Below are 12,568 nucleotides of genomic sequence, written 5' to 3' on the forward strand. Positions count from 1 at the left end.
AATCACATCAGGATGTGGGCTGCTGGAGACTGAGATTCACACCAGGATGTGGGATGCTGGTGTCTGGGATTCACACCAGGATGTGAGCTGCTGGAGACTGAGATTCACACCAGGATGTGGGCTGCTGGTGTCTGGGATTCACACCAGGATGTGGGCATCTGGTGTCGGGGATTCATACCAGGATGTGGGCATCTGGTGTCTGGTGTTCACACCAGGATGTGGGCTGCAGGTGTCTGGGATTCACATCAAGATGTGGACTGCTGGTATCTGGGAATCACACCAGGATGTGGACTGCTGGTGTTGGGGATTCACAACAAGATGTGGGCTGCTGGTATCTGGGATTCACAACATTCGTGTGCTGCTGGTATTTGGGATTCACACCAGGATGCGGGCTGCTAGTAACTGGAAATCACACCAGGATGAGGGCTGCTGGAAACTGAGATTCACACCTGGATGTGGGCTTCTGGAGCCTGGGATTCACACCAGGATGTGGGCTTCTGGAGCCTGGGATTCACACCAGGATGTGGGCTTCTGGAGCCTGGGATTCACACCAGGATGTGAGCTGCTGGAGACTGAGATTCACACTAGGATGTGGGCTGCTGGTGTCTGGGATTCACACCAGGATGTGGGCTGCTGGAGACTGAGATTCACACCAGGATGTGGGCTGCTGGTGTCTGGGATTCACACCAGGATGTGGGCTGCTGGTGTCGGGGATTCACACTAGAATGTGCGATGCTTGTGTCTGGGATTCATACCAGGATGTGGACTGCTAGAGACTAGCTTTCACACCAGGATATGGCTGCTTGCGACTGGCATTCACACCAGGATGTGGGCTGCTGGAGACTGAGATTCACACCAGGATGTGAGCTGCTGGGGTCTGGGATTCACACCAGGATGTGGGCTGCTGGAGAGTGGCTTGAGACTGACAGTCACATTGCTCTTTCCCCCCCCCCCCCCCAACAGGGTAGAAGTTTTATTCACAATAAATAATTTTCAAAAAAGAAAACCATTCCAAGTCTGTTGGCACCCTTAGTGTCATGTCCATTAATTCAAGATTCATTTATAAAGGCAGAGCAATATTACATGGAATTTGTTTTCGCCTGCTGTAAGGCCCTCTGCAGAAATTGCCGGAAGCACCTTTTATAGTCAGAGAAAGAGAAGCAAAAAAGAGTCCCCCCCAGAGTCTCCGAGTGTTTGTGGATTCACCTCCAGCACCTCCGCAGACCCCACAGACCTACAGAGTCCAGTCCAAAACCATCAGCTCCCCAAGCTCAAAATTCGAACCTCCGACACAACCAGGAACCCTTCCGCGTCCTCGGCTCCCTCTCACTTCCCTGTTCTGATAGCTGGTACCCCTTCAGCTAGTCTCGAGCCAGTCTCCAGCAGTCTGCAGTCCCTTGTGAGTCCCTTGACTGCCATCTCCAGTCCGCAGCCTGCATAGGTTCCTCACCTCAAGTCACTAGTAGCCAGTCCACTGCCATTGTGTTCTTCAGCCACAGAGCCCCTCATGGTCCACTGGCATGGGAAGGGGCTGATCTGGATCTCTTCAAAGGTTGGGGAGCAGAACACAATGGTGGTACAAGACTGATGTGGGCGAAGTTGAATGATGATGGTTGCTGACTCTCTGTCTGTCTCTCTGTTCCCCCCCCTCTCCCCACCACCCTCTCTCCTCCTCTGTCCTCCTATTTCTCTCTTTCTTTTGCTCCTGTGTGATTCTCTTTCTGTCTTTTCTTTCTTTACACTCCTTTCATCTTCCTCTCTTTGTTTCACACCCTCTCTGCTTCATCTCTCTCTCCCTCTTCCCTTCTCTATCACCCTCCCTCGGTCCCTATCCCTCCCTCTAACCAACCTTCTCACTGCCTCCCTCCCTTTGTCCCTCTCTCCTTCTGTTCTTCCCTCACTTCCCACTCTGTCTGTCCCTTATCTCCTCCCCATTATTCTCTGCCTCTTGTGACTGCGTGGCCTTATTTCTCTCTCACTCTCTCTCTCTCTTTCCATTCTCACTCACTCTTCAACCCCATTCTCTCTCACCATCCTCTCTCTCCATTCTCCCCTCCCTGTCCATCTTTCCATTCTCCCCAACCTCTCTACCCCCTCTCTCTCTGCACTTTCTCTCTACCCTCTCCTCTCTTTCAACTCCTCTCTCTCGCACTCCACCCTCTCTCTCCAACCTCTCTCTCTCCACCCTCTCTCTGCACTCTCTCTCTCCATCCTCTCTCTGCACTCTCTCTCTCTTCATCCTCTCTCTCTCCACCCTCTCTCTCCATCCTCTCTCTCTCCACCCTCTCTCTCCAACCTCTCTCTCTCTCTCTCCACCCTCTCTCTCTCCATCATCTCTCTCTCCACCCTTTCTGTCCCTCTTGATTTTTCTCATTCTCTCTCTGCCTCATACTTTCCCTTTTTCTATCTACTTATCTCTCTCCCACTTTTTCTTCCCTCACTCTCTGTCTCTATTTTGCTTGCTCTGTGCTGCGAACAGAGTGTGGACAAGCCAAGGGACTGGTACAAGAAGATGTTCAGCCAGATTCACTACAAGCCCACAGGTAACTGCTGACTGTGGCCACTGGTGGGAGGGGTGTGAGGGGAGAAGGCAGCAGAGGGAAGGATGGGGAGTGGGTGGTTGAGGTTTGCAGCTCCTCTCCCACATCAACCTCGGGTTTCAGTGAAAGGCTGAGGAAGGTATCACTGAACTCACAGAGGAAGCACAGATAATCCTCACCACCTGCCCCCTCGTTGTGGATGGTGACAATTTCATCGAGGGATATATGCTGCCCCTATTTAACAAAGGATAATTACTCTATAAAATTACACAGAACTACATCTGAACACTCTATTTAAGTTTAGACATACAGTTTAGACAGCATGGTAACAGGCCATTTCGGCCCACAAGCCCATGCCACCTAATTAACTACAACCCCCAGTACATTTTGAAGGGTGGGAAGAAACTGGAGCCCCTGGAGTAAACCCACAGACACGGGGAGAACGTACAAGCTCCTTATAGGCAGGGATTCAAACCCCAATCCCGGACACTGGTGCTGTAACAGCATTGCACTAACTGCTATACTATTCCAGGCTCACCTACTCTATCTGTGCCTTTGGAAATTCGAACAACATGCTATTTACATTTTCAAATTAAAATCCTGTTGTTACTATTGACGATGCACACAATTCCCTGGGGGGGGGGGGGGGAGGCCAGAATGCCCAACATCCCCTTGGATACCGTGTGCTCCCATTCTTACATCCGGACATACAGGCCTGGAGTAACTCCAAAAGAAGAGCAGGTAGTCAGCTCGCCCCACACCTGCCACCTTGAACTCGTGAAGAGCCAGTTTCGCTAGGCCCAACAACAACCCACAAGGAGATCCACCGATCACCCGACATCCCTCTGCACTGGGCGACAGTAGAAGCATGGGGGGGGCTGAAGTGCAGCCAGAACTGAAGGAGCATCCCCTTTCAGGTAGGCGAAGAGGGGCTGCAACCACTCGTACTCCACGTACATGCGGTACATCATCTCCTCCCGACTGCAGAAGTGACAGGTGACCAGGGTGTCAGTGAACCAAGTCAGCGCTCTCCACCCCAGGTCCCTGATGTAAAGGGGGAGGACTCCTGCATATAGAGACCTCCACTGGGGAAACCCCTCACCACTGGGCGGTAAACAGACTGCCATGGCATGTCCGGATGGCTGACGAGGGCGAGGAAGTGGAAAGTGGGCTTGAGCACCCCGTACAGGAACTGCTCCAGTGGAGCTCGCATTGTGCTGGACTGGCTCCTGCAAAACCTATCAGGCTTTGGATCCACAACCCCGGCTGATAGGGGGTCAACGCAGCCGGTACTGCTCCACCCCCTGGAGCCCCCCAACACCCATCGCCACAGGACAGGGTCCAGCCTGTCCACCAGAGACCATGCCCTAGACCCACACAAGCTCCCAGTGAAAAGAGGCCGATGTTCGCAATCCCCCTCGGCGAAGGAAGTAGGTGCCATCATCTGGGCACAGACCTTGTATTCTGTGCTAAGGAGAGATACCGGGCACCAATACCTCAGGCAGCGGAGAATTCCCTTCTTTGACAGCAGGACTACGACTACCCTGCGCTAAGAAAGGGACGTTTCCCCTGTGGCCAGGCTCTACCCCAGGACCCTGGAGAAGTCAACACCCAGGATGCCCCAAAAGACTCTGGGGAATTCCACTGTTGGCCTGTCCAGCCCATGGAAACTTAGCTACAGAGAAGGGCTCCAGTCAGCTCTTGCAGTGAGGGGGAGATTCCAGCCACTCAACAGCCTCAGGGCCGACCTGCAGTAGGTCCTCCCACAGGGTCTGATGCGCATCGTCACTGGACAGATCTGGCAAAAACAAAGTCACGTAAAATTAAACGGACCTCAGGCTATTCTTGCAGGATCTGTGATGGAGCAGATCTACAAGCTCCCTGCCTTCACTTCAATGAAAAAAAGAAGGGTCCATATCTCTCAGCATCTGTACTTCCGGTATCTCGCATATGGGCCTCAGGACCTCTCAAAATGCCTCCTTCTTCTGCTGGTAGCGAGTCCTCAATGGTCGGTCCCAGCTGAGACACCAAGGCAAGTAGCTCCCACTTGAGCCTTTCAATCTCGGACATGCAATCCTCGGTCGCCAGCAGAGGAGTTGTACATGGTCGTTTCCCACATCCCACCAGAGCCTGAGGGAGGTGAACCTCTACAATCCCCCCATCCAGGTCATCCAGAAAATTTGGAACGAATCTCAGAATCAGTGGTAGTCATGGTGCCAGTACACGAACCCTAACTGAACAGGCAGTGGAATGAGCTCTGACCACACCACATGGAGACTGCCAATACCTGTGAGACATGCACACTGGAGAGACAATATGTGAGCCTCCCCCTCTGTTCCTCCTTGAGTAGGTACAGGTCCAAATGAAGGTTCCACAAGACATCAACTAGATCAAAGAAACCCACCAGCTCCCTCAGCTTGCTCACCGAGGATTGGCAAGACAGAGGGCCGGAATGATCCCTATCCTCAAGGATGCAGTTAAATTCACCCCCAAAGCTGACACACACGCCCTGGCTAATGGAAGCGAGCAGGGCAGACACATCCTGGAACAGGCGCGCCTGCATTGGGCCAGGCTCAGGGCATAAACACTGACAAGGTGCAATGGTACGCCACCCTGGTGCACAGTGAGATGGAGCAGATGGCCTGGCACCAGCTCCTGAACCGTCAGGATCTTGGGTTGGAAGGTCAGGGCCAATAAGGTAGCCACCCCACTTGAAATGGAGTTGAGGTCACTCATGTTGCCTCCCCCCCCCCCCCATTTCACTCGCATCATTCCAGGAGCCAGGTAGATTCATCTCCTGGAACGGTGTGGGTCACCTGCAGGAAACTCACCACATATCTCCCATCCCTAAGGACTGAGAGATGGTGGTACCTGCAGGGAGACTCTCTATCACCATTAATGTTCAGGCTGGCAACGGTAATCTTCATGACAAGTCACTGGAAATCCCATCACCAGTGCCCTGGATAGAGGGAGGGAGGGCTCCCTGCCGAGCTCCCCTCCTCCATAACCACCGTCAACCAGGTCTGCAGAAGTGACTTGAATTCACACTGCTCCTTTTTGGTCAGTTCCAAACCCCTTAACTTTTATTGAGGATGATATGGAGGGAATGTACAGCCCTGGGGAGATCTGACCAGCAGGCAACCGCCTACAGGGCATTGCACTGTGCACCCCTGAATTCTCCCACAGTGACGGGCGGTGACTCAGATGAGGAACTTTGGACTCAATATCACCAAAACTAAGGAGCTGATTGTTGACTTCAGGAAAGAAAAACCAGAGGTGTATGATCAGAGATAATTGAGGGATCGGAGGTGGAGATGGTGAGCAAATTTAAGTTCTAGGAAGTCATTATCTCGGAGGATCTTTCCTGCATTCAACACACCATTGGCATCGTGAAGAAAGCTTGTCAGCACCTCTACTTCCTCAGGAGTTTGCGGAGTTTGGTATAACGTCAGAAACCCTGGCAAATTTCTGCAGAGGTGTGGTGGAAAGTGTATTGACCAGCTGCATCACGGTCTGGTCCCCCTGAGCTTAAAGCCCTCCAAAAGGCAGTAGACACAGCCCAGGACATCACAGGCGAAATCCTCCCCGTTATTGAACACATCTACAGGGAACGCTGCCATTGGAGAGCAGCAGCAATCATCAAGTATCCACACCACCCAGCACACGCTCCGTTCTCTCTGCTGCCATCAGGAAAGAGGTATCGGTGCCACAAGAAGTGCACCACCAGGTTCAGAACAAGCTGCTTCCCCTCCACCACCATCAGACTCCTCAATGACAAACTCAATTACGGACGTGCACTTTTTAGTTCTTTCTATATTGTCCAGTCAGTTTGTTTACATTTGTGTACAGTTATTTTTGCACTACCAATAAGTGGTAATTCAGCTGTGCCCATGGGAAAAAGAATCTCAGATTTGCATCTGATGTCATGTATGTACTCCGACAATAAATCTGAAATCTGGTGCCTGCCAACTCTACGTCAAAGGGGTTTAGGTGTTTTAAAAGGAATAGGATGGTAGGTAAGGTGGGTGGGGGGGGGGGGTGGGGAATGAGTAGTATTACAGTATCAGAGCGATAGAAAGGGAGGAGACAGCAGAGGGAGTGTCCACTGAGTCGGTGTGGGTGGAAGTCAGAAATAATCACTACGCTGGGAGAATCTATAGGCCCTCAAATAGCTCTCGGGAACAATTGAGTAGCAGAGTTTAAAATGGTGCAGAATCTACAGGGTTGTTGTCATGGGAGACTTCAACTTCCTTAATTAATATTGACTGGCACCTCCTGCCTGCAAGAGGAATAGATGGGACAGAATTTGTCAGGTGTGTCCAAGAAGGATTCCTGACACAGGATGTGGACCAGCCGACGAGAGGAGAGGCCGTACTGGATCTAGTCCAGGGTAATGAACCTGGTCAGGTGACGGACCTCTTGGTGGGGGATCATTTCAATGATTGTGACCACAACTCCCTGAGCTTTCAGATAAAAGCAGACAAAATGGTAAAGCATTTAATTGGGGAAGGGCTAATTATGAAGGGATGAGGCAGGGACTAGGGCGAGTAAATTGGGAGCAGATGTTTACGGGAGAAAGCGAAGAGAATGTTTAGGGGTTTCTGGATCGGTTTGTTCCACTGAGACAGGGAAGAGATGGTAGGAAAGGGGACCCGTGGTTGACAAAACCCACCTTAGATTTAGGAAGCAGGAAACAGGAAGGGCTCATGACAATTATAGGGTAGCCAGGAGGGAACATAAGTAAGGACTTGGGAGATCACGAAGGGGGCTTCAGAAGACCTGGGGAAGTAGGATTAAGGAGCCCCCCCAAGGTGGTCTTTGCATGGGTGAAGAACAGAAGGACGATGAGAATGAAGGTGGGGCTGCTTATGGATAAAGGAGGAAACATGTGCCTGGAGGCAGTGGAGGTTGGGGAGGTCCTAGATGCATACTTCACTTCAGTATACACCAGAGATCAGGGTGAGGTTGGTATAGAACAAACTTGTGTGCTGGACGATGTTAAAATTAAGGAAGAGGAAGTGTTGCACCATCTTAAAAACATTAAGATTGATGTCCAGGGCCAGACGTGATACACCCCAAGTTGCTGTGGGAGGGAAGAGACAGCGGGGGCATTGACTATGATCACTGAGTTCTCCTTGGCTACAGGGGAGGTGCCAGAGAATTGGAGAATGGAAAATTTGGTTCCCTTGTTTAAGAAAGGTAATAGGGAGAATCCTAGGAATTATAGATAGGTGAGTCTTATGTCTGTGGTGTTCAAACTATTGGAGATCATTCTTAAAGATTGGTTTAAGGAAGCATTTGAAGAAGGACAGTCTACTCGGGCATAGTCAGCCTGGCTTTGTGAAGGGAAGGTCATGCCTTATGAGCCTAATTGAGTTTTTTGAGGAGGTAACAAAAGAAACTGATGAGGTTCGGGTGGTAAATGTGGTCTGCATGGATTTTAGAAAGGGATTAGACAAGGTCCCCCGTGAGAGACTCATTCAGAAAGTCATGAGGTAGAGGTCCATGGAACCTTGGCTGTGTGGATTATTGTAGTCCGAGCGGAGAGCTCAAGTAGTCACCCACCCTGGAAGTACCCTGAGTATGAGAAGGTTCTGGGCTTTTTCCAGCCATAGGGGCACCTTCACAATTGTTCATGGAATGGGCTGGTGACCCATGGATTGCACAGACGAGTTAACCAGGGGCTGGATGGCCCTCGACAGGACACCTTGGAGAGCACCCCACCAGGCATCTTTTTCCCACCACAGGAATCTGCCCCCACTGCAGATGGGACATGCTCCTAGGGGGAACGGCAGGAGGAAGGAAAGTGGAAGGAGGGCCAGCTGTGTTTCTCTGTGCCATGGAGGTGGAGGCAGCACCTTGACGATTAGGGCAACCCATCCGAATGTGCCCAAGCCCCTTACACTCATGGTTCCGCTGACCCCCTGTTGCCCAGAACAGTTGGTCGTTCTTCCCCTCAAAGTCCACATAGAACTGGCCCTCGGCATCCCCACCCTGTCCCAATCATATGCGCACATGCGGCTTGAAACCAAACAGCCACTCAAAGGTGGCTTGAACAGCAACGGGGTGATCTCCAACTTCACCTCATCCAGAGGACGCAGGTGGGGAGAATGGCTGCGTCAGGTATTTGGGGATAGAGGGCAGAGAGAACTACCATCTACATGGGGGCCATCACCGGTATGAAGAGCCCTCCCACCATCAGCCCCTTACTCAGGACCAAGGACACCTCTTTGGCAGATCGCAGGAAACAGATGGTCTTCCGATAGACCTTGTCAACCACAGTCTTGGACGTAGCTAACAAAATGCTATCCAGACCAATGGATGGAGGTATATTACATTGCACGGCACTGTCCAGAGTCATAAATTGGAAAGGTGATGCCTTCGCAGGAGCCCTGCCTCCAGGAGCTGCAACTGCTGCATTAGGTCCAAGGGCCATCTTAGAGCGGCAGTTCGCCATGATGAAAATCCTTGCTGGTGTGCTGGCCTATCAAACCAATGGCAGAGCTCAACATAAATCAGTCTCTCCAAAGAGCAGTACAGTGGAGGGAGCGGAGATGGTGGGAGTTTCCCCAAAAATGTCTGCATACAGACACTTCAGTGCCGACTCCCTCCGCTGCGCAGGGGAAAGACATCCGCCTCCAGGTCTGCGCGATGTTCCTGCAGCCTCACGAGTCCACGAAGCCATTGATGAACCTCTTCCCCCCAGTCATCTTGGGCAAGAATCCTCAGGTGGGAGGGAGCTCACTGATTGATAATGACCCAGCTCCCACAGAAGACCAGTAACCAGGGATTTTCCAGCCTCCTCCAATACCGCCCCCTCCCCCAGTACTGCCCTCTCCCCCGGTACTGCCCTATCCCTCAGTACTGCTCTCTCCCCCAGTACTGGTGCCTCCCTCTGTACTGGATCCTCCCCCAGTACTGCCCTCTCCCCCAGTACTGCCCTCTCCCCCAGTACTGCCCTCTCCCTCAGTACTGCTCTCTCCCCCAGTACTGGTGCCTCCCTCTGTACTGGACCCTCCCCCAGTACTGGGCCTTTCTTTTACACTGGCAGTAAATCATTAACTGCCCCTTTTCCCCTTTTATTATTAATTGTCCAAAGGTTACCAGAATGACATCAGTCCACAATTCAGACTATTCACACAAAACATGTTACAAATTAAAATGTGATTATCTCCACTGATACCGTCAAACCCTTGGGGATCCAACCGTTCCCAGAAACCCTCCAAACTGCCCGTGAGCACCGAGTGTCCTTCTCCAGGGAGACACAGGCCCACAGGTGTCCTCAGAAGAGGGGCAGGCAGTCAGCCCAAGCTGAACCCTCGACTGCCTGATGCCTGGACCCATGTTTGGCCGTCCTGCCCAGGCCCAGTACCAGACCGATGAGGACAATCCTCGACCGACCCGCCCTCCACTGTACCGGGTGCCCAAATATCAGGAGCGTGGGGCTGAAATGCAGCCAGAACTTGTGGAGCCATCCCTTCACGCACGCGAGTAGGGGCTGCACCCTCGCACACTCCAAATCTCCATGACCACACGGTCTCAACCAAGCCACTGAAGTGACAGACAGATGGTGAGTCCAAGAATTGACTCAGCTCTTGACCAGACCCACCACCTTCATGGACAAATCATGGATCTTCCCTCCATTTCCCAACTCGCTGTAACGGCCGGGGTGTCATCACTCCCCACCATTGCCTTTGTGCATTTTCCACCCGTGATCGTTGGGGACAAGTATCATGACCCCATTCTCGTCTTCCAGTAATGTGAAAAATTCCTGGCCACAGGGGTTGTTGAAGTCGCTGGCCCAGCGCGACTCCTGCAGGGCCCAGGTCTTTCAGAAGACGGGTCTGGCATTTTTACAAAAAACAAACTTGACCATTGTCTAAAACATCAGTCCATAACAGGAGAGGGGAAGGCTCATGTTGATGGAAGTCGTGCTGACTCAGTCCTCCTCAGATCACACCCTCCCGTATTCCCCACGTCGAGACGAGAGTCCGAGATGTGAGCCCTTTATCCCCACGGTGAGATAGCAGAGCGATGGACAGAAATCCCCAGATGCTTCATGAACTGGCTCCCTGACAATCCGCCAAAGCCTCCCGAACTCCTCGAAGGTGAGGCCGAGGTTCCCAGGCCTTCGAGACACCATTGAAAAGTCATCAACACCTGACCACTGAGCTAATCAGTGATGAACTGGTGGTGGAGTCACCGATGTTCAACTTTTAACGAGCAAATGAGATGAAAGTCAGTAGTTCCATGGTGGAGTAAATCCACCTTGGCAAACTGCCAGCTAATTGCTGGATCTGTGCAGTTGGAGACAGCAGAACTTTACTCATAAATGCAGACTTCTTCTGAACAAGACGTCTGCCCGAGCACTCCCACATCTCACACACAAAACCTCCTTCGATCCGAACCCCATTTCAGCCGTTTGAATAATTTATCATTCTCCATCTTCCTGGAGGTGATGACTGGGACTTCGACACCACCCCTCCAACATTGTAATAGAGAATACTGAATTTAATTATCTGCCCTTTTAGAACCATGGATCATTTCAGCACAGAAACAGACCCCTTTGGCTCTTCTCGTCTATGCCAAACCCTTTTTTTTGCCTGGTCCCACTAATCTGCACTTAGTCCATAGCCTTCCATACCCCTCCCATCCATGTACCTGTCCAAATTGAGCCCACATTCACCACCTCAGCTGGTAGCTCGTTCCACACTCCCACTACTCTCTATGTGAAGAAGTTCCCTCTCATGTTTCCCCCAAACTTTTCCCCTTTCATCCTTAACCCATGTCCTCTGGTTTGTATCTCACCTTCCCTCAGTGGAAAAAAACCCTTCCAACATTCACTCTGTCTGTCCCCCTCATAATTTTAAATACCCTTATCAAATCTCCCCTCAATCTTCTACACTCCAGGAAATAAAGTCCGAACCCATTTAACCTTTTGCTGTAACTCAGTTCCTGGAGTCTGGGCAATATCCTAGTAAATTTTCTCTGCACTTTTTCTATCTTACTGATATCTGATATTACGTGACCAAAAATGCTCTCAAATATACTTCAAATTGTCCTCATCAATACATCTTAACACCCCAACTCCTGTACTCAATATTTTGATTTATGAAGGCCAATATGCCAAAAGCTCTCTTTACAACCCTATCCACCTCTTTCAGGGAATTATGCATCTGCATTCCCAGATCCCTCAGTTCTACCGCACCCATTCCATTTACCATGTATGTCCTTTCTTTGTCGTCCTTCCAAAATACATCTCACATCTGACTGCATTAAATTCCATCTGCCATTTTCCAGCTGGTCCAGATCCCTTTGCACACTTTAAAATCCTTCTTTGCTGACCACAACAGCTCAGATCTTAGTGGAATTGTCACATGATCTGTCTGCATATTGTGGTAATTTAATGTAAACCGTTTGAGATGGTGCACCTCATGAACCAGCGTTGCCCTGATGTAGATGACAATAAGCTCTCATCTCAATTAAAGGAACATGGGGAGCAGGTAGTGCTTAGATCCAGGTCTGTTCCAACCCATCTCTGGCTCTGAAGTCTGGTTTGTGAGGAGCTGACCGGTGGACCCTATGAGGGCAGAAATGGTCGTGCAGCGTGCCAGCTTCAAGCTCTCCATTCCTGACATCGTTCTGCACCTCTGCATTTAATATGGGGAGAGGATTCCAGAGGGAAGTGTTGCCTTATTCTGGGGGGGCTTCAGAGGGTTTCCAGGGAGCGGCTGGGAAATGCGTATGACCCAGGATGCGTGGCTGCTGCTTCCTGCACCGTTTGCCGTAATATGTCCTGTCCCTCCACAGGTGGTAACTTTGAAACCGAGGATGGAGAGTTGGATGGTGAGTTCCAGCTGAATTATTAGGCGTTTTCACACTACTTTGTCCTGGAGAAATTCCCAGGAATCTAGGACCTCCCAGGCCTTTCACACTGCAGTCCAAATTCCATGGAATTTGCCCTCCCCAGTACTCTCCCAACCAATGATGCATTATGCACTCACAGGGGTAAAAGCCCCCCCCCCGCC

At 51.1% G+C, this 12,568-nt stretch overlaps 1 protein-coding gene across 20 annotated transcripts in view; it reads left to right on the plus strand.

Annotated features, from left to right (window-relative positions):
* LOC138753929 (vinexin-like) overlaps positions 1–12,568 on the plus strand; it is an 83,492-nt gene that overhangs the window by 37,147 nt on the left and 33,777 nt on the right. For 15 of the 20 annotated variants that reach the window (XM_069917502.1, XM_069917503.1, XM_069917505.1 and 12 more), the window contains one exon: positions 12,351–12,386. In XM_069917502.1, coding sequence (XP_069773603.1) covers positions 12,351–12,386 — 36 coding nt within the window. Of the gene's footprint in view, positions 1–2,479; positions 2,544–12,350; positions 12,387–12,568 lie in introns of all 20 variants that reach the window. The other 5 variants (XM_069917514.1, XM_069917517.1, XM_069917515.1 and 2 more) reach the window with 1 other exon arrangement.

Source organism: Narcine bancroftii, chromosome 2 (genome assembly GCF_036971445.1).
Source record: "Narcine bancroftii isolate sNarBan1 chromosome 2, sNarBan1.hap1, whole genome shotgun sequence".
Taxonomy (NCBI): Eukaryota; Metazoa; Chordata; class Chondrichthyes; order Torpediniformes; family Narcinidae; genus Narcine; species Narcine bancroftii.